At 40.4% G+C, this 22,646-nt stretch overlaps 1 protein-coding gene across 1 annotated transcript; it reads right to left on the bottom strand.

Annotated features, from left to right (window-relative positions):
* Positions 1–4,400: 4,400 nt before the first annotated feature.
* LOC133653572 (gastrula zinc finger protein XlCGF57.1-like) lies at positions 4,401–22,595 on the bottom strand. Its single transcript, XM_062052993.1, has 4 exons — positions 22,583–22,595; positions 19,256–19,370; positions 19,131–19,157; positions 4,401–6,914 (listed from the first exon to the last, which is right to left on the bottom strand). The coding sequence occupies exon 4, from the start codon at positions 6,865–6,867 to the stop codon at positions 5,308–5,310; it is 1,560 nt and encodes a 519-aa protein (XP_061908977.1). The 5' UTR covers positions 6,868–6,914; positions 19,131–19,157; positions 19,256–19,370; positions 22,583–22,595; the 3' UTR covers positions 4,401–5,307.
* Between the last annotated feature and the right edge of the window lie 51 nt (positions 22,596–22,646).

The raw sequence follows: 22,646 nt of genomic DNA, 5'->3' as shown, positions 1-22,646 counted from the left end.
ATGCTGAGCGGGCTGCCTTGATGACCTCTTCAACCTCCTTCAAACTGGGCTCTGTCAACTGGAACTCTGCCTTTGGTGGCGCAGGGCTGATGAGCGCTCTGTTGGGTCCTAGATCTTGTCCCCTCAATGGGTCGCTCATGGTATTCTGGAGGAAGCGATTCACTTCCTCTCTTGGGCACTCAAGCCGGCCACTGCGCTGGTCCCCGAGCAGCTGTTAAGCAAATCGGAAGGGATTGGCAATGAAGGCTGCTCGCTTCCTAGCTCTCTCTCTTCCACGCCTCCTGTGCCACTCTGCTCTGCGGAGAGTTGTCAGCTTCTTCCGCAGGATGTTGCGCAGCTCTTCTAAAGGTTGTGTGTCCTCCTCATCAGGTCTCTTGAACAGTTTCCTGAGGGTTCGAAGCTCCTGGCGCAGTTGGTGTATCTTAGTGGCCCTGTGGTTCATGGTGTAGGGCAGTGGTTCTCAACCTTTTTTCAGTGATGTACACCCTGTGAATTTTTTTTTAATTCAAGTACCCCCTAATCAGAGCAAAGCATTTTTGGTTGGAAAAAAAGGGATACAAAAGTAAAATACAGCACTATGTCATCAGTTTCTGATTTATTAAATTGTATAACAGTGCAAAATATTGCTCATTTGTTGTGGTCTTTCTTGAACTATTTGGAAAAAAAGATATAAAAATAACTAAAAACTTGTTGAAAAATAAACAAGTGATTCAATTATAAATAAAGATTTCTACACATATAAGTAATCATCAACTTAAAGTGCCCTCTTTGGGGATTGTAATAGAGATCCATCTGGATTCATGAACTTAATTCTAAACATTTCTTCACAGAAAAAGAAATCTTTAACATCAATATGTATGGAACATGTCCACAAAAAATCTAGCTGTCAACACTGAATATTGCATTGTTGCATTTCTTTTCACAGTTCTTTTTGACAGACATTTAAAAAAAATCTCACGTACCCCTTGGCATACCTTCAAGTACCCCCATTTGAGAACCACTGGTGTAGGGGGTGGCCTCAGTGTTGCCCTTCTCCATCCGTCCAAATCTTTCTGAGCCATAGCTGACGATGATGGTACTCATTGCCTGGAGCCTGCTGTCGACATGTCCTTTGGCTGTGGCTGCAGCCACTCGCTCCGTCTGTTTGCTTGGAGCCATCTAATCCGCTGCTGTGGAACTACCCGGCTGGAATTGAGAGACTCCGGTGCGTGGAGGGACTGGGATCTGTGGGGTGTCTCCTGTCCGGGCTCCTCCTGCGTCTCACCAGGTCCAGGACCTGTGCGTTGAACCTCGCTCTCCCGCTCCAAACATTTCTTTCTGGCCTGATGGATTCTTAAGACACGTTGATTTTTGCACAGCTTGCGGCAGATACAGTACATGTCATACTCGTAGTCAGTTTGTTTGCGGGGGTCATTAACCTTGGTTCCGTCCGATTGGAGATCTCATCCTCCCCCCCTCTTGGGATCTCCTGGGGGTATTTCTCTGAAGGGCTTTCCGTAGCTTATTTTGGGTTCTTTCTCACGAAAGATACAAGCTGGGATGCTAACCCATAATGTCCCGGGTGCTGTCTTTCCGAACTGCCAACTGTCTCTCCAGTAGTCGACCAAACTGTTCTTGGTTGCCACCCAGTCTTTCCTAGGAGTCACTGGCTTAGCCAGACTGAAACTTGGACACATCATCAGTGATGTATCCTGGATTCATCGGGTGTTTCGGGTCTCGCAACATCAGACGCCCTTGTCCAGGCGACCCAGCCGGGGTGATCAAGTCCCTGCTTGTGTCCAGTAGCAACCCACGGATCTGCCCTTTTATATGTGAGAGGAGGCATGTCATCACATGCCATGACATGAATGCTGCTAAAAGCATATTTTTGATTTAGCTTTCTGTCGATCTCAGTGTGCTGGTGTACCTAATGCTGTGACCGGGTGAATCTATATAATCTTTATGAAGTTTATACTGGACTCTGTCTGAAAATAAAATAATGGTGATGTTCATCTTCAAGATAAAAACTGAACAATATAAATGTTTTCAAGATACATTCTGATACTTTTGGGTGGTGGGGGGTTGGAGGGGGGGGGGGGTTGGGAGGGGGGGGTATATGGTTTCATTTGCCATCTTGAGGGAACATTTTGATGACTTTTGTAAATAAACGTAAACAAATGTACGTCGATATATGCTCAAGTAGCTGATCCATGTTAGCTTTGTGTTATAGGTGACGAACAAATGTATGTAATACTTTTTGTGATAACTCGGGTTGTCAATAACAATTGTGATTAATTACAAGAAATGTATATACACAATTTATTTTGACTGCACATTATAATCTATTGTAACAATACAATTGTGTCCAAATATTGGGGTCTTTTTTAAAAATGATTGAGATGTTTCAGTTAACTAAAATTATGCACGCATGTAATACTAGTTATAAAAAAAAAAAAACAGTAATACTTTTGATTAATCAGGATCATTCCAAATTCAAAAGTGCTGATTTTAAAAATGAATCATTTGACACCACTAATAACAAATCTCATTTATAATACATTTATTTTAGTTTTATAATCAGTCGAGGGCCTTTAAAAACAATCTGCGGGCCAACTTTGCTCTAACACAACAGGAAGTGTTTAAATACATTTTAAGTGTGAAGGGGCGTGGCTTACTGACTGGTCTGCGAGACATTTTGACACCTCAATCCATAATCCATTAATGTGGATTTTTTTTTTACTTCCCTTATGATTAGAGCTTATATCAAAAAAGAAACAACAACACGTTACTGGCTGCTACTTCTTTTTCTGCTGGGTTTCTGGCAGCCTTCATGCTTTTCAACACCTGGCTTCCTGTGGTGTAACTTCCCAATCAGTACTGTATTTTAAGGGGATGGTGTATTAGTAGAGAGACCATTACAAGGGCGTGAAATCAAAGCAATTGACAAATAAGTTTCCGTCGGATAAAAGCTCTAAATGTTGGTTTTAATTATTTTTCGATCAATCGCCCCGCCTTAACATTTGATGTGTCATTTGTTTTAAAGTAGAACTTACTAATGCTTGAGGGAGACATTTGCTATTATGTTCAAATTAAATTTGTTTTCAAAGTAAATCTATTGCGTTAATCTTCTCAAATAAATATCTTCAAAATGATTGTGCTCAGACAAATTATTTTTTTGTGTTCATCAGAGCTGTCGAAACAGACAGAAGGTAAGAAACCAATTTTTTTAAGATGCAATCTTGTTCTTTCTGTGACGCACATTTTAAAAGTAAACGATCCATTCCTTCCATCTGTACTATCACCCATGTTGGATACGTTCACAGTACAGTTGTTTCCTGCCAAACATCCTACCAGTTTAAATGCAAGTCAGTCAAAGAGCCTGTCACTCGTGTTTGACCACAACAACTTGTAGAATCACTGTTGCCAACTCCTCAGTAAGGAACGGTGCTATTGGCTGACTCTTAAATCCTTAGAAGACGTCATCGCCTTAATTACATAATCTACCGCAGTGAACGTTACGGTAGAGATAAAAAGTGACTTTAAGAAGGCTGGAATGATTAAACTTGAAATAAACTCTCCTGTTGATTCTGTCTTTTCTTTATATTTAAATAAGCATTGTTAAATGTTAGAATATCACATTTGATCAAAAGATTGGAGGGTTATGACATTGATGAGCGAACAGAATCTATTAGAGAGACTGTGCTTTCTCAGTGATGGCACCTAGGCTATGGAATAAGCTCCCTCTGAATATTAAGTCCGCTACCACTTTGGACTCTTTTAGAGCACAGCTTAAAACTCACTTCTTTACCGCAGATGACTTTTGATTTTTGTGTTCATTGTGAGTCTTAAATGTTTAGTTTAGATTCCTTTGTGTGTCTCAGTCTCTGTTTTTTGTTTTGTTTTGACGTTTCTCCACTCGGGCTGCACCCCGGGCTGACGTAACAGTTGGTTGGGGTGCGCATAATAAATGAAAATAACATAACATAACATTGACTGGCTCATTAACATGAACCATATTCATCTAATGAGGCTTTCCTATCTGTTCTGACTGCAGCTGGGACTGCTGCACGAGGCTACTGTCAACCTGACCGCCTGTGAGGAGGGGCTCATGAAATAACCTTTCATTCTTCATCTTCACTACTGCTTGATTTAACTCTGATCTTGTTTTAGTTAGAGAGAACTTGACCATAAAAAGATTAAATAAAACAGCAAACACATTTTTGGATATAGTTAAACTGTAAAACTCGAGTTATGATGTATAATATTGGGGGGAGTTTATGTAATCACATATTTAGGAGTTATAGGTGATAAAATAATCTGGGAACTACATATATTTCATATAAGGAACAAAATATCAAAAATGACTGCAATATTAAATAAAAACAAAACATACAAACATGAACTACAAACATGAACTACGTTTATTGTAACCGTGTTTTGTTGAAGCATACATTGTTTATTGCATAAAGATCGGGGGACATTTATATAAAACAATCGCAAAACAATATTCATATTACAAGAGTAATAAAGATAATGAATATAATGGATAAACGAAACCCAATAATTCATACAATCACACATTTTAAAAGTAAATGATCTTGTATAAAACACAACTGCTCAAATAATGTATAAAGTAAATATGCTTCCAGAAGTGGTCCAGAAGATGTGTCAGATGTGAACCAGTAAAAATGAACTAAGAGGGATTTATGTGTACTCAAAAGCACAGGTATGAACAAATGTAAAACAAATATGTACATTATATAAATGGAGTTCATGCATGGAATATTCCACGAAAAAAAATAAAAAAATAACACTTCATTACAATAGCCTATATAAAACACTATTGTGATTAAATATAGAAGTGAATTATAAATATCTATATACACGTGTTTGTGTGTACAATGTTTTGTACTCTTAACTTACACCTTTTCTGTTTATTTGTTCTGTTCAATTTCAAAATCAAAGTACACGATATTACATAAAAATTCATATACTTTACTAAAAGGACTTATCTAACATATCTAATCTATAAATGTTAGAAACATATTGACAAGATAGTGTTACACACAAAACAATGATACCACACATGTTATATGTGCTGATGTTGTTAGAAAGTCAAAGTCTTGTTTTATTTAAAGTTTTATTTTAAATCCTGCATCTTCATTTGCTGCTGCTGTTCTCACCAGCACACTTGTGTTTCTTACACTGGTACTTAGTAGAGAATCTTTCACCACACACACTGTAACTCTACACTGTCTATTCTGCGTACTACAAAGTTTATTTGTTCACCAAAGCTTTTTGTTGAGGTTTATACTGGGATATGGTTTTTCACCAGTGTGTTCTCATGTGTGCTTTCAAATATTGACTTTGAAGAAAACCTTTCCGACAGATTAAACAGGTAAACGGTTTTTCTCCAGTGTGCATTCTCATGTGCATTTTCAATCCGCCACTTCGTGTAAAACCTTTACCACATAACGAGCAAAAAAAAGGCTTGTCTTTAGTGTGCGTTCTCATGTGTATTTTTAATCCACCGGCATGTGTAAAACTTTCGCCACATACTGAGCAGGTAAAAGATTCATCTCCAGTGTGTATTCTCATGTGTGATTTCAACTGGTGCCTTTCACTGAAATCTTCACTGCAGATTGCACAAGCAAAAGGTTTTTCTCCAGTGTGTGTTCTCATGTGTACTTTTAGCACACTTTTATCTACAAAACCTTTATTACATACTGAGCAGGAAAAAGGTTTTTCTCCAGTGTGTGTTGTCATGTGTGTTTTTAAACGATGTCTTTCAGTAAAGCCTTTACTGCAGATTGAACAAGTAAAAGGTTTTTCTCCAGTGTGTGTTCTCATGTGTCCATTCAGCACACTTTTATGTACAAAACCTTTACCACATACTGAGCAGGAAAGGGGTTTTTCTCCAGTGTGTGTTGTCATGTGTATTTTCAAACGGTAGCTGCGAGGAAAATCTTTACCGCAGATTGAACAAGAAAAAGGTTTTTCTCCCGTGTGTATTTTCATATGTTCTTTCAGCACACTTTTATGTGAAAAACCTTTACTACATACTGAGCAGGAAAAGGGTTTTTCTCCAGTGTGTGTTGTCATGTGTGTTTTCAAATAGTAGCTTCGAATAAAATCTTTTCCACAAATTGAACAAGAAAAAGGTTTTTCTCCAGTGTGTATTCTCATATGTTCTTTTAGCACACTTTTATGTGCCAAACCTTTACCACATACTGAGCAGGAAAAAGGTTTCTCTCCAGTGTGTATTCTCATGTGTCTTACCAGACGACAATGGTGTTTAAAAGTTTTGTCACAGTGAGAACAGGTAAAGTGTGTGTTGTCAGTGTGACATGTCTTATCATCTTCAGAGTCTTCATCATCAGTGTCAGGAGAGTGAGACGTTGTGTCGTCACTATCTGATAGTGGAGCTAAGATCTTGTCTGCTTGTGATCCCCCACAGTGGTCTCCATCAGCTTCTGTTGTCATGTGTTGAGTTGAGCTGCTGCTTGGAGGCTCCGCCTCTCTCTTCTCCTCACTTTCACCTTTGACCTCATCATCTTCACTCTTCACAATCACACCAATCACTGGGAACTCCTCCAACCATTCAATATGTTCTCCCTCCTGACTGATGCTGTGTTCCTCCTCTTCCTCTTTAATGTGGGCAGCACTATGACTCCTCCTTCTCTGTAAAATAAGGGAGGGCTCCGACTCCTTTTCTTCCTTAATATAAGAGGTATGTGGCTCCTCCTCCTTTTTAGTATGGGGTTGGTTTGGCTCCTCCTCTTCCCGTTTAATGTGAGGGTACTGCAGCTCCTCCTCTTCCAATTTAATGTGTGGGTGCTTCTTCTCTTCCTTTTTAATATAGGGGGTCTGGGGCTCATCTTGCTCCATCCTTGAGGTCCACTCTTGCTGCTCGGGGAGATGTTCTTCACAGATGTCTACGAGACACAAGAAAACAAACACTTGGTTTAGAAAAGTCCAGCTTTGCTCAGTCACACGAGACATTGTCCTTCATGTGTTCCGATAACGTCAATGAGTGTCTTAAGTTAAAATGGATAAAAAAAAAATTAAAAAGTTTTTTAACCTTATTGTTGTATACTTTTTATTTACACTGCAACCACATCATTTCCCCATTGGGGGGTACATAAAGTCCATCCTATCAACACTTCTACGCAGCTGTCTCCTACACGTACATGTATGTAACGTGTGATTATACACAAACACAAATGTGTTTAGTATAATGTGCAACATTATCTCATGTCTTAAAGCCAATTTAATAACACGACACAAAGTTATTTACTTACCAGTGTTGCTTTCAATTCGTCCAGCAGCAGACGTGTGCGTCTTCTAACACACACGGGGAATTAAAACATTGTCCTCCGTGTAAGTTTGCTGTCATTTTCAATATTAAGTAGACATAATTGTACATGTAATACATAACTACATTGATTTTAAATATAAAGTAAACTTGATTGTACATGTACTAAATAACTATATTGGTTTTAAATATTAAGTAAACATGATTGTACATGTAATTTATCACTATTTTGATTTGATTTAGAATGTACACATCATAGGCGGAGCTATAAGAGGGCCGCAGGGGGCTGGTGTAGAGCCTGTAGGGGCCCCAGGACTGTGACTACTACATGTCAGAGCCGTACTTCTCCCTCGACGGGCCGGGACTCTCCCACGTTCCTCGGGATTCTCCCTCGGCCGTAAACCGAGCTCAGAACGGTGGTGTTCAAACTACTAGAGTTTAATGAGGGATTTAGCCCACTGATTGATTTCAAATATGTTTCACATTTCTAACAATTGTGATGCTCCAACCTTGCCGATATCTTGTGGACATCGTGAGCAATTCTGGTCTATTGCCATGAGCTTATCTATGTATGTAACACAGCAGAGCATTTATTTATACATCCAAACAACCTTCCTTAGTCATGGCACACACACAAAAAAAAGATGCAACTACTACAAAATTTCAACACACATGGTCACACATTACTCAACCTGCTCACTGTACTTTGTGGAGATTATAAAAAATGTCCATGCACCTTAAACAAATTCAAAACCAAACCCAGGTAAATTCACTAAAATGCATGATGGGAAAAATGGGAAAAACACCCAAATTACACTTATCTAAGTTTGGCACATATGTTGTCATAGAAGAGCAAGTTTATCTCTTTCCGTAGCTGGCTTTTACAGATAATACCGAAGCATGCCAATGTGTTAGTACGCTAGAAACAGAGTTCTTCCGTGTTCGCTTTTCCAATAACAATGTTGCTACAGCTGGGTTATTATACCGGTTACAAGTATTGTTGGTGGTTTTTGAATGCATTTTAAAGTGATTTAGAGGTAGAATTAATTGCTCCCATTAGCTGCATCGCTAGCGTGACTTTGAGGGACTTTTGAGGATGAATTGTGGTGTTACAAACTATTGTGTGGTGTTGCTTCCTATTTGTTGTTATTACAAAGCGGATATGTTATGTGCATGCAACAGCAGCTGAACCCAATTTAACAGTGTGTCATTATTACAACGGATCAGTTGGACTAAAAAAATAAATAAAAAATACCAATAGCAGTATCCTTAGTCCAGAGTCTAAACAAAACAACTGGACGCGGGTCACCTGGGCCCCCCTCTGGAGCCAGGCCTAGAGTTGGGGCTTGATGCTGAGCGCCTGATGGCCTATCTCCATTGGGCTTGCACAGCCCTAATAGGCAAGGTGGGTCCACGAGGAAGGCACTGGATATTGAGACAGAGTAGACCATGTTCTGTACCTTGATTGTCAAGGCGGCCGATCGGAGCTGTTGTCGGTGGTAGTAGCCTGTCACGGCAGTAATCCCAGAGAGATGTGGTCAAGTGATATGCGAAAAAGGAGTCCTATCGGGTTCTTTTGGTTCGTGAAAACTTCGGAGGGAAGCGACAGGTACCGACAGGCCAAGAAGTTCCGCAGTCGCTGAGGCAAAAACTTGTGACTGGGGAATCTGTGGTTGACTCTCTAATTTCTGGGGCTGAGGTAGTTAAAAAAGCTCCTTGGTGGCACGGCCGCGGGCTCTGAGTTCCTTAACGCTCTGGATGCCGTTGGGCTACCTTGGTTGACAACTCTGCAACATTGTGTGGACATCTGGTGCGGTGCCTCTGAAATGGCATACCGGGGAGGTGGTTCCTCTCTTTAAAAAAAGGGAACCACAGGGTGTATTCCAACTATTGTGGGATCACACTCCTCAGCCTTTCCGGTAAGGTCTATTCAGGTGTACTGATTATGAGGCTACGCCGCGTAGTCGAACCTCAGATCAAGGAGGAGCGGTGTGGTTTTCGTCCTGGTTGTTGAACTTTGGACCAACTCTATACTCTCAGCAGAGTCCTTGATGGTGCATGGGAGTTGGCCAAGCCAGTCTACATGTGCTTTGTGGACTTGGACAAGGCATTCAACCGTGTCTCTCGGGAAGTCCAGTCGTGAGTGCTCAGTCAGTATGTGGTATTGGACCGCCTGATTGTGGCAGTCCACTTCCTGTAAGATCAGTGTCAGAGCTTGGTCCGGCAGTAACTTGGACCCGTTTCCAGTGAGGGTTGGACTCTTCCAAGGCTGCCCTTTGTCGGTTCTGTTCGTAACTTTTACGGACAGAATTTCTAGGTGCTGTCAGGGCAATGAGGGGATCCGGTATCTTTACAGATAGTTTTGAAGCCCAAATACCTCCATATTGCTCTTCACACACCCTCTTTATTAACCAGTAGAATTGCTGTTTTTTAACATTATTCCTTTCAACAATTTTTCTGCTTGTATGCGCTCAGTGTGTGTGTTTTGACACACGAATGAGCCGTGCCTCAGCTCAAGAACGTCATGGCCGCACAGCAGCATATGTGGATGATTTGTTTTTCTTCAAAGGCAGTAGTTCCTTCTTTAATGTATTAGTACCATGGTACTTTATTAGTTGTGGTGTACTGTACAACCCTAGACCCACTATTACACAACAAACCCGGCACCAATGGAGTTAATGGTGTGAATGATTGTCTATGATTGTCTATCTGTGTCCTGGGATTGGCCATACTAATTTGAGTTAGCTAGTCTATGAGCAAGTCCATTGTACAATAGCATTAAGCTAGCGGCATTGAGCCTTTTATTAGTAGGTTGCACAGTGAAGTACATATTCCGTACAATTGACCACTAAATGGTAACACCCGAATAAGTTTTTCAACTTGTTTAAGTCGGGGTCCACTTAAATTGATTCATGATACAGATATATACTATCATATATACTATCATCATAATACAGTCATCACACAAGATAATCACATTGAATTATTTACATTATTTACAATCAGGGGTGTGGAAGGGGGGGGGGGGGTAGGATATGGACATCAAGTAGTGGACATAGAGAGAGAGAGAGAGAGAGAGAGAGAGAGAGAGAGAGAGAGAGAGAGAGAGAGAGAGAGAGAGAGAGAGAGAGAGAGAGAGAGAGAGAGAGAGAGATCAGAAGGCATAAGAAAAATAAAAAGTATCTGCATTTGATTGTTTACATTTGATTATTAGCAATCCGGGGAGGGTGTTAGTTTAGGGTTGTAGCTGCCTGGAGGTGAACTTTTATTGCGGTTTTGAAGAAGGATAGAGATGCCCTTTCTTTTATAACTGTTGGGAGCGCATTCCACATTGATGTGGCATAGAAAGAGAATGAGTTAAGACCTTTGTTAGTTCGGAATCTGGGTTTAACGTGGTTAGTGGAGCACCCCCTGGTGTTGTGGTTATGGCGGTCATTTACGTTAAGGAAGTAGTTTGACATGTACTTCGGTATCAGGGAGGTGTAGCGGATTTTATAGACTAGGCTCAGTGCAAGTTGTTTAACTCTGTCCTCCACCTTGAGCCAGCCCACTTTAGAGAAGTGGGTAGGAGTGAGGTGGGATCTGGGGTGGAGGTCTAGAAGTAACCTGACTAGCTTGTTCTGAGATGTTTGGAGTTTAGATTTGAGGGTTTTGGAGGTGCTAGGGTACCAGGAGGTGCATGCGTAATCGAAAAAGGGTTGAACGAGAGTTCCCGCCAGAATCCTCAAGGTGCTTTTGTTGACCAGAAAGGAAATTCTGTAGAGAAATCTCGTTCGTTGGTTAACCTTTTTGATTACCTTGGTTGCCATTTTATCACAGGAAAGGTTAGCCTCTAGAATGGAACCTAGGTAGGTGACCTCATCTTTCCTGGTGAAAACAGTGTCACCTACTTTTATGGTAGTCATTGAGTTTCTTAAGTTTGATGTGGGACCCAAACAGGATGGATTCTGTTTTACCCAAGTGTATGGATAGCTTGTTGTCAGCGAGCCAGGTGCAAGTTCTACAGAGCTCAGCACTGAGGATTTTCTCCACCTGTGACTTGTCCTTGCCGGATACCAGCAAGGCAGAGTCATCCGCAAACAAAAACAACTCACAGTCGCATGCCGATGACATGTCGTTTATGTATATTAGGAACAGTAAAGGTCCCAATATACTGCCTTGGGGGACTCCACAGCTCACCGAGAGGGGGGGGGGGACACACGGTACCGTTCACCTCTACCACCTGCTCCCTCCCCTCCAAGTAAGATTGCATCCAGCTCCATGAGGTTTTGTTAAATCCGATTGCTCTGAGCTTATCCAACAGTATAGCGTGGTTAACGGTGTCAAAGGCCTTCTGAAGGTCCAGCATGACCTTGCCGCAGTATTTGCCCGCGTCCACCTCATGTTTGATGTGGTCGGTCAGATGGAGAAGGCATGTGTCAGTGGAGTGGTTAGTTCTGAAGCCGGATTGGAATTTGTACATGAGTTTTTTAGTGGCAAGGTAACTATCGACCTGTTCATAAACTATTTTCTCCATTACTTTCGAAACGGAACTGAGAATAGAAACAGGTCGGTAGTTGCCAGGTTCCAATTTGCTTCCTTTTTTAAAGAGGGGAGTTACTCTTGCTATCTTAAAATCTTTTGGTACTTGGCCTTGTGTAATTGATAGGTTTATTATGTGCGTGATGGTCGGGGCAATGATGGAGGCAGAGTCCCTGAGGAATCTGAAAGGAATATTATCAAGGCTGGTGGCCTTGTTAGGGTGGAGCGCGCTCAATTTTTTAAACACCTCATCAGCTGTGACCATTTCTAATTTGAAATCATCGTTGGATACTCCTAGCTTTCTGTAGAAGGCTTTAATGTGTTCTACACCAAAGCGACCAGAGTGGTGGGACAGCTTGTTGACAAGAGTTGCGGCTATGCTGGTGAAAAAGATGTTAAGTCTGCTAGCTACCTCCATTTTGTCTGTAATGAGGGAGTCACCCTCCTTGATGCTGATGTTGGTGAGTCTTGTTTTAAGTTTCTGGCTGCAACCAGGAAGCTGGTTGTTGAGAATTTTCCAGAGCTCACGTGGCTTATTTGTGTTTTCCTCTATTTTGTCGTTAATGTAATTTTTTTTAAGGATTTAGTCAGGTTGGTTGACTTATTTCTTAATTTATTGCATTGCTTTTTGAGAGTTGAAATGAGTAATTTGAGGTTGATATTATTGGGTTGTTTATCTACTTCTGTTTTACATTTTTGGTATTCAGAGTATTTCCCGTCTCTGTCTTTTATGGCAGCTAGTAGGTCCGGATTCATCCATGGTTCCGAGCGGGCTTTGATCCTGACTGTTTTCACGGGAGCCATGTCATTTAGTATCTTTAGGAACGCCGTTTTGAAGCGATCCCAAGCAACATCGACCAGGTTGCTTGCGAGCACAGGGGACCAGTCCCACTCATCTAATTTTAAATTGAAATTGTCATTGGAGTATTTTTTGAGGGCTCTGGATTGGGCTGTTATGTGGCCATTGGCTTTAGGTTTAGCTATTTTACGGGTGCAGAAGGTTAGATAATGGTCGCTAAGACCACAGATCATGACCCCACTATTTTTTATTTTAGGCCGGTGTGAAGTGAGAATGAGATCTATGGTTGATTGGGTGGAATCACACACCCTTGTGGGTAGCGCTATTAGCTGGGAAAGACCGTGCCGATTACAAAACTTGCTGAAGGATCTGAAGACAGGCGCATCTTTACGTTGAATATCTGTGTTCAGATCCCCAGTTATAATTTTCTCCATGTTGTCTGTCCCTGCCAAGCATTCTTCCAAAGCCCCATAGAAATCACTCTGATTAGGGGGTCTATAAACAGTCCCTATTAGTACCGGCTTAGCGTTTTTAAATTTGATTTCCGCCCACACAGATTCCAGGTGATTGTGGTTAAGATCAGTGCGAGTTATGTATTTAATATCCTGGTGAATATACATACAAACGCCCCCACCGTGTTTATTCCTATCCTTTCTGATAACCGAAAAGTTTTGTATTTCTATCTCTGAGTCAGAAATACTTTGATCAAATTTGGTTTCAGAGAAACACAAGATTTTTACCTTTGTGTTGAGGAACATTTCTCTGATTTGGTTAAGTTTGGCTCCAGAGAGGCTGTTCACATTAAGGTGGATGTTGTGTAGTCCACTGGAACCAAAAAGAGCATCAGAGTCTGCTGTGTTGTGGTACTGACCAGACAAATTGTTGGTTATAATTGCTGTTGAAGTTGAAGAGCAAGGAGAGAGAGGAGAGAGAGAGAGAGGCATATTGATCGTCCTCCAGGTGAAGGGGGAGGGAGAGGGGCGGAGTTGGAGAGGGGGGGAGGGGGAGGCCAGGTAGGGTTGCTGGGGGTGGGGTTGGGTTTGCTTTAGGCGGGCTTTTTTGAAGACAAAGAGAAAGAGAATAACGAAAATGTTTGTGTAAAGGCGCCTCTAAATCCTGTGTATGCCGCGTCCTCGACCGTCGTGGACCGGGGAGAGGCCGCGTGGACCCCCGCCATCTCGTGCAGTTCCCCGCAATCACCGATGTCTGGGTCGCCGTCCACCGCAGCCGCCGCGTCGTTCACCGCCGCTGAGTCGCTGCCTTCTCTGATGACCGGGTCGTCCTCCACCGCCGCCGCCGAGCCTCCGACCGTGTCGATGAACGGGGCACAGGTGAGCTTGAGCTGAGATGAGCCGGTAGCCGAGTTAGCTTCGATGGCGACGCTAGCAGTAGCATTGCTAGTCTTCGCCAGTCGGGACAACATTAACCGTGTTGTTGCAGGTCCAGGGTTGAGTTCAGTGTCTCCTGATAGTAGAAGTAATAGTAGTATTATTGACTTTCTGTCTATCCTTCCAGTCAGGGGCATGTTTCTTCTGCCTCGATGTGCAGACAAGCATGATGCTAACACGTTAGCTCCAAAGCTAAGGTGCTTCGCTGATGTATTGTCGTGGAGATAAAAGTCACTGTGTAGGTCCATTTCGCGTTCTTGACTCTCATTTTCAAGAGGGTAGAGTATCCGAGGAAGTTTAAAATATAAATCCGTGATCCACAGTAGAAAAAGGAGGAAGTGTGGGATAATCCGAGCAGTTGTTTGGATTCCCGATCGGGAGCGAAAGAGAGTGCGACCGCTCATCTCGAGCTTAACCTTTTGATTGAAACTTTTATTAGTAGATTGTACAGTGCAGTACATATTCCATACAATTGACCACTAAATAGTAACACCCAAATAAGTTTTTCAACTTGTTTAAGTCGGGGTCCACGTTAATCAATTCATGGTAACCATCATCCTGCATGATTTTATTGCTTTTAAATTTTTTTCAAAATGATATTATTCATCTAACGTGATTCCAACATGCATGTGCACATCATGTGTATACATAATGTACTTTCTCTAGTGCAGTGGTTCTTAACCTTGTTGGAGGTACCGAACCCCACCAGTTTCATATGCGCATTCACCGAACCCTTCTTTAGTGAAAAAAAAAAAAAAAAAAAAATTTCAAATTCAAGACAAAGTTATATGTTTTTGGTAACACTTTAGTATGGGGAACATATTCTAAGTAACAAAGACTTAATTTAGAGTTTTTTGGACACTAGGGGAACATATTCTCAGTAACAAAGACTTAATTTAGAGTTATTTGGTTAGGGTTAGGGCCAGGGTTAGAGGGTTAGAGGGTTAGGGTTATAATAAGGCATTAATAAGTACTTAATAATGACTACTTAAGAGCCAATATGTTACTAATTTGCATGTTAATAAGCAACTAATTAATGGTGAATATGTTCCCCGTACTAAAGTGTTACCATGTTTTTTTACTGGTGCACAAAATGAACCGTGCATGAACATCACCTTGTTCAAAGAACAAAACCAACACAGTGCATAAACTCACAACAAATTACACACCTGCAAATCAGTGTGACTTCCGTAATACGCCGATAGGGAGAAGTTTTTATTTACACGATGAGTCGGGTGTGTTTTGACCTCCGCCGAACCCCTGAGCCCTACTCACCGAACCCCTAGGATTCGATCGAACCCAGGTTTAGAACCACTGCTCTAGTGTGATTAGTCTTACATTCTTTTACTTCATTAAAAAAGAATATCAACAAAAAACCTAATAATTTTTTGTAATCTACTTCAAAGGACTGTTTACATATTTGGCAAACTAAATTGCAACATTCAGGGAGGGCAGAATAAAGTGTAGCCCGTGTTACCTTTTACAATAAGCAGCAAAAACTGAAATTGCATTGAACAAAGACAGCACAATCTACTAAGTCAAATTCCTTGTATTAAAGCTGATTGTGATTCTAATGATATAAGAAACGAACGTTAATATTAATATCAATAATAGTGCTGCAACTAACGATTATTTCTATGGTCGATTAGTCAACGATTAATCAACTAATCAGATAAAGCATACCCATATTTAATGGCTCAAATGTTTCCATTGCCTTTTAAATACAGCTTAAGTTATTTTAGGCAATACGTACAACAAAGATGACTAATTCATACATAAATATTTATTTATACTGTAACTGTGCAGCTCATTCAGCTGTTACAAAAATGTAAATGACTGATAAAATGTTGTCCATTTAAAAGGCAAAGTGCTAAAAAAAAAAAAAAATATTTGGTAGTTTCAGCACTCTAATAGACTCAATTTGTAGGATTGTATCTTTCATTAATTCTTAAAATGTTGGCTATTTAATAGATTGTATGTTTAATCTTATGATACTTCCGTATTGGTGCCTGTCAGTCTGTGTGTGTGTGTGTGTGTGTGTGTGTGTGTGTGTGTGTGTGTGTGTGTGTGTGTGTGTGTGTGTGTGTGTGTGTGTGTGTGTGTGTGTGTGTGTGGTTCACGTTTGTTAAAGGGCCTTTTTTACGGCAATGCAAATTGACTCAAAGTGTGGAATTCTATTTTTGATTACTTCTTCAAATGTTGGCTATTTAATGGATTAAGGCTGAAACGACGCGTCGACGTAGTCGACGTCATCGGTTACGTAAATACGTCGACGCCGTTTTTGTGCATCGACGCGTCGCATATTTACGTCACACTACCGTCATGGCGGACCGCAAAGCAGACGATCAAAGCAGACGATGCGAGCGGTGCGAGCGAGGGGGGAAAAGCATGCCAAAAGTGGTCAAAAGTGTGGGAGTATTTCAATAAACGGCCTAATAATGTTGTTGTATGCACACTGTGTCGAGCGGAAATGGCCTATCATAGCAGCACAACGGCTATGAACGAACATTTGAAAAGAAAACCATCAACTAGTCAATCGTCCGCGCGAGCATACGTTGTCATCATTACACAAAAACATGAATGTGTCATTTGTATCTGCTAGGGGTGTAACGGTACGTGTTTTGTATTGAACCGTTTCGGTACGGGGCTTTCGGTTCGGCACGGGGGTGTACCGAACGAGTTTCTAAGCTAAAGCTAAAGTGTTAACAAGCTGCTTTGCTCCGTCTGCCTCTGTCTCAGCACGCAGCATTGTCCCACCCACACAACCATCAGATTGGTACACACGCAGCATTGTCCCACCCACACAACCATCTGATTGGTACACACGAAGCATTACCAGCCAATCAGCAGTGTGTATTCAGAGCGCATGTAGTCAGCGCTTCAGCGTGGAGCAGATAGGTGTTTAGCAGGTGAGCATCAGGCAGTGGACTCTCCCCAAATGATAATAAACACCTCCCAGTCAACTACTAGTAACATCACTATGAGCCCGTTGACCTTCTAGAAACTTAAACTGCAGCTCAGCTCGCTCGCAGTCCTGGCTTGAGGTGAAGGCTAATTACCTCTCAGTTCCAGCCACATCGACCCCTTCTGAGCGCCTATTTTCAGCTTCTGGGAATATTGTAAACAAGAAAAGAACCAAACATGTACACATGCTAACCCTTCTTCATTACAACTGTTAGTCACTCACTGGAATGAGTAGAATTGGTTATTGTGTACTGTGTTGGACTGGATGTTTATTTTGCACATTTTAAAAGCAATACTTAATGTTTACAGTGCTCCAGAATATTTAGATTGGCACTTTTTTGTATTGGATGTTTATCTTTATTTTTGCACATTTTAGCAAACAAGCAATACTTTCACTTTTGTTGAAATGTTTACACTGTTGTTACAGAATATTTCGTTTTGCACTTTTTTGTATTGGATGTTTATCTTTATTTTTGCACATTTTAAAGCAAAATAAGCAATACTTTTACTTTTGAAATGCTTATACTATTGCAGAATACTAAGATTTGCACTGGATGTTGACTTTTATATTTGCACATTAAAAAGCAAATAAGCTACTTTTAATTTTGTTAAATGTTAAAAGTTTTAAATGTTTACATTGTTACAGAATATTTAGTCATGTTGTTGTCAATGTTGACTGAGTGGCCATACTTCTTTTTTTTTGTAAATAAAAGCCATGCCTTTTGAAAAAACGGGCCTACATTTATTTTTTCATCTTCATTTTGAATAAAAAAATAATCGGTAAAAGGAAAAATAATGTATAGATTAATCGAAAAAATAATATATAGATTAACCGATTAATCGAAAAAAATAATCTATAGATTAATCGATAGAAAAATAATCGTTAGCTGCAGCCTTATAATGGATTGTATGTTTAATCTTATGATACCTTTGCATTGGTGACTGTCTGTCTCTCTTGACAATGTAGACAAAGTTTAGCTGGCTAAAATGATAGTTAAAAGTTATTTTAACGGTATCCTCCCTCCAAATGTCATGTTTCCGCTATAAACGCTGGCGTTTAACAGATGTACTGCCATAAAAACAAGGTCCGCTTTGCAAAATGAGCAAGGTATTCATGTTTTTAACAAGAATAAGATGAAATATCCTTACACCTTACATGTTATCACTGGCGATGCTTTAGCAAGTGACCCATTTTTGCCCGGAAAAACGCGAGTGATGACATCACGACTATTGTCAACAAATGTTATTGTCGGCGACAAATTTTATTGTCGACTAATCGTTGATGATGATTAATGGTATTATTAGTGACTAAGGACACATTTGTTTTTAAATAAACATAAGACAATTGTTTAGCCTTTTTAATGAAAATATATGCATCATTACAAATCAAAATGATCATGTCACATATATGACATCATTTTGACCACGCCCCCACCGCCACGTATATAGTGGCAATCGAAGGGAAACCCAGTATTTTTCACATTTGCAAGCTTTTCGTAAGCATTTCAGGCTAACTTCAGCTTGTGTGGCTAGCTGGCTAACACTACAAACTAAGGTGTAATATATTATACAAGTTATGCAAAAATTGGGGAATTTTCTCTGGTCCTACCCGAGCGAGTCAGCATCTGAAATCCCTCACTCTGAAGGACTAGATTCATACCCACTGGCCACATGCAAAGAGTCCCTGGGACACCACTACCCGCACAGGAACGGGCAAAATGTAGGGATAGGGCTTAAAAGTAGGGCGAGAGGGGGTTTATTGGGACTGGCCCTTAGACTCAAATTACTATAAATATTGGAGCTTCTTTTGAGAAATGGGGAGATGTTGAATAAGGAAAAAACATTTAAAACAGACGTTAGGTTGGTTAAAATAATTTTTGTATGTGGATTTAATATGGGTTAGCTCACAACGACATCCCCTGATCAAGTAAAAACTACAAAAAACTCCAGTTAGGGAAAAAGAAGAAACCTTGAGAAGGGACCTAGATGTGGGGACTACCCTTCTAGATGTCGATGTAATGGATGTCAAGTTGGTTTATATTCTATTTATATTTTTAGCACTACTGGGTACTTGGGGAGTCAGCCCTCATTTCTCCATCAAGGGTGACGTTTTGTTTTGTCTGTAGCCTCTCAATTGTGACATCCTGTGTTGACCTCCACGTACCTGTATAGTGTGGGGTTGTCTGTGTCCCTGTACAAAGAAAAAAGAAACATTAGTTACAGTGACACTAAGGAAACTGTGTTGCCTATTTCTACTACTAGTAGTTACAGTACTTTACAAACCTGTACTTCTGACATGCGGTTGGAGAGTCTTTATGGAAAACTGTGTCCCAACTGAGCATGTCTTTGGTGATTGTGTCTGGCAGCCTGTGTCAGTAAATGTCTGCTGGCTTGTTGTATCTCTCTGTGGAAACACATTTAACAAAGCAGTTTGTGAGCATTACTTCGGTTCAATATCATTTACACACAAACATTACTGCAACTGTAAGCTAACTAAATCAATGGCAAACAGAATTGAACGCCAACTTTTTGTAGCTATTCACTGAGCAAAAATGATGTGGAAATTAAAAAAAACATTATTATTAAAATGATCAAACCCAGAGATTGTACACTCTTTAGTAAAACACAAAAAAGCCTGATAAAATAATGATACTAAATGTCCATCCATCCATTTTCTTGACCTTCTCGAGGTTGCGGGAGTGCTGGAGCCTATCCCAGCTTTGTGTTTACCAAAACCTACACACGGATATCTCGTGACCAACTTCACTACACTGCTGCTTTGGTTCCAGCTTGTAAACAATAGCCTAAAGTTACTAAAGTTTAGTTTTGTTGTTTATGCGTGGTGCAATTGTGTGTGCGCAATATGTATTTTGGGAGCTTGGTGAAGCAGTTGTTCTACATTAAAAGGCTAAGCTTAAAGCTGCACTACAAATCGAGCTAACATTGCTAATGTTACGGGTCCCAAGTGACCAGGACGGGGTTAACAAATATAAATCTTAGTTGGTGGAAGGGTGGTCTTCCTTCCCTGAAAAGCAGGTAAATGCTAACACGGGAATGAAGCACCAAAGCTGTTATTTTTTCTTCTGACATCCATCTCTTTATTCCACAGGTACAAAAATAATGACAAATTTTCCCTGGTTTACATGTCTGTTTAAAGGCCTACTGAAACCCACTACTACCGACCACGCAGTCTGATAGTTTATATATCAATGATGAAATCTTAACATTATAACACATGCCAATACGGCCGGGTTAACTTATAAAGTGACATTTTAAATTTGCCGCTAAACTTCCGGTTCGAAACGCCTCTGAGGATGACGTATGCGCGTGACGTAGACCGGCGAACACGGGTATGCCTTCCACATTGAAGCCAATACGAAAAAGCTCTGTTTTCATTTCATAATTCCACAATATTCTGGACATCTGTGTTCGTGAATCTGTTTCAATCATGTTCTTTGCATTATGGAGAAGGAAGCCGAGCAAGCAAAGAAGAAAGTTGTCGGTGCGAAATGGACGTATTTTTCGAACGTAGTCAGCCACAACAGTACACAGCCGGCGCTTCTTTGTTTACATTCCCGAAAGATGCAGTCAAGATGGAAGAACTCGGATAACAGAGACTCTAACCTGGAGGGCTTTTGACTTGGATACACAGACGCCTGTAGAGAAGTGGGACAACACAGACTCTTACCAGGATTACTTTGATTTGGATGACAAAGACGCAGACGTGCTACTGTGAGTATGCAGCTTTGGCTTTTTTTTGCGTATGTACGTAACTTTTTTTAAATATATAAGCTTTATGAACCTTGGGTTAGGTGAACGGTCTTTTGGGCTGAGTGATTGTGTGTGTTGATCATGTGTTTGAATTGTATTGGCGTGTTCTATGGAGCTAGGAGCTAGCAGAGGAGCTAGGAGCTAGCATAACACGTACCGTACCGTACGTGCGTGTCACGTACGTAACTTTTTAAAAATATATAAGCTTTATGAACCTTGGGTTAGGTGAACGGTCTTTTGGGCTGAGTGATTGTGTGTGTTGATCAGGTGTTTGAATTGTATTGGCGTGTTCTATGGAGCTAGGAGCTAGCAGAGGAGCTAGGAGCTAGCATAACAAACACGCAGGTGTTATTATGCAGGATTAATTTGTGGCATATTAAATATAAGCCTGGTTGTGTTGTGGCTAATAGAGTATATATATGTCTTGTGTTTATTTACTGTTGTAGTCATTCCCAGCTGAATATCAGGTACCGTGAGTATGCAGCCTTGGCTGCTAAACATTCGATAACTTGACCGTATGTGCGCGTCACGTACGTAACTTTTTAAAAATATATAAGCTTTATGAACCTTGGGTTAGGTAAACGGTCTTTTGGGCTGAGTGATTGTGTGTGTTGATCAGGTGTTTGAATTGTATTGGCGTGTTCTATGGAGCTAGGAGCTAGCAGAGGAGCTAGGAGCTAGCATAACAAACACGCAGGTGTTTTTATGCAGGATTAATTTGTGGCATATTAAATATAAGCCTGGTTGTGTTGTGGCTAATAGAGTATATATATGTCTTGTGTTTATTTACTGTTGTAGTCATTCCCAGCTGAATATACCCCCGGCTCTCACAGCATCTTCCCTATCTGAATAGCTTCAACTCCCCACTAGTCCTTCACTTGCACTTTACTCATCCACAAATCTTTCATCCTCGCTCAAATTAATGGGGAAATTGTCGCTTTCTCGGTCCGAATCTCTCTCACTTCATGCGGCCATCATTGTAAACAATAGGGAACTTTGTGTATATGTTCAACTGACTACGTCACGCTACTTCCGGTAGGTGCAAGCCTTTTTTTTTATCAGATACCAAAAGTTGCAATCTTTATCGTCGTTGTTCTATACTAAATCATTTCAGCAAAAATATGGCAATATCGCGAAATGATCAAGTATGACACATAGAATAGATCTGCTATCCCCGTTTAAATAAAAAAAATTCATTTCAGTAGGCCTTTAAATATGAAATGGTTGGCTGTCCAATAAAAGGAGAATAGTACAGTTTTATCATTTATCTCCACTCACATTCAAATACACATCTTTTTTTCACCCAAACTGACATTATTTCAAGTCGAAGTGCCTGTTTTCAGGTTATTTGCTGGAATTTTTAAAGGTATTTCACATTTACACAAATACAGTTTTGTTCCTGTGTAATATCGGTGAAATGCCACCATAAATATATTTGGCTTTTAACAAACTACACTTTCAAAGACGGGTTCTCTCAGTTAAGACATTAAACACAGTATCTAGGGAATTTACAGTAAACAGAAATGAACTATGTGGATGATGTATCTGCATCAAACATCATATTAGCATTGTTCTTATACTTTAAACTATACATGTTTAAAGTGAATTTGTCGAATAATAAATAGCTACGTATATGTCATATATTACGGACCAAAATGAATTTAATTATTCTCTCTATGCTGTGTGGGTTTCCACAATAATGTATTTTGCAAACGGCCGCAGCCATTTTAAACACCGCCGTTTGCTGCCACATCTCCAAAAAGTAATTCACTCGACATTTCACATTCGTCATAGAACGTTCATATTCATGAAAATAAACATGTTTGAATTTCACCGTATACTAACCTGAAAAGCAGGTAGATATTAACACAGGAATGAGGCACTGAAGCTATTTTTTGTCTTCCGACAT

Source organism: Entelurus aequoreus, linkage group LG07 (assembly GCF_033978785.1).
Source record: "Entelurus aequoreus isolate RoL-2023_Sb linkage group LG07, RoL_Eaeq_v1.1, whole genome shotgun sequence".
Lineage (NCBI taxonomy): Eukaryota > Metazoa > Chordata > Actinopteri > Syngnathiformes > Syngnathidae > Entelurus > Entelurus aequoreus.
The sequence above is the reverse complement of the archived record's forward strand: the minus strand, read 5'-3'. Positions and strand labels throughout refer to the sequence as shown.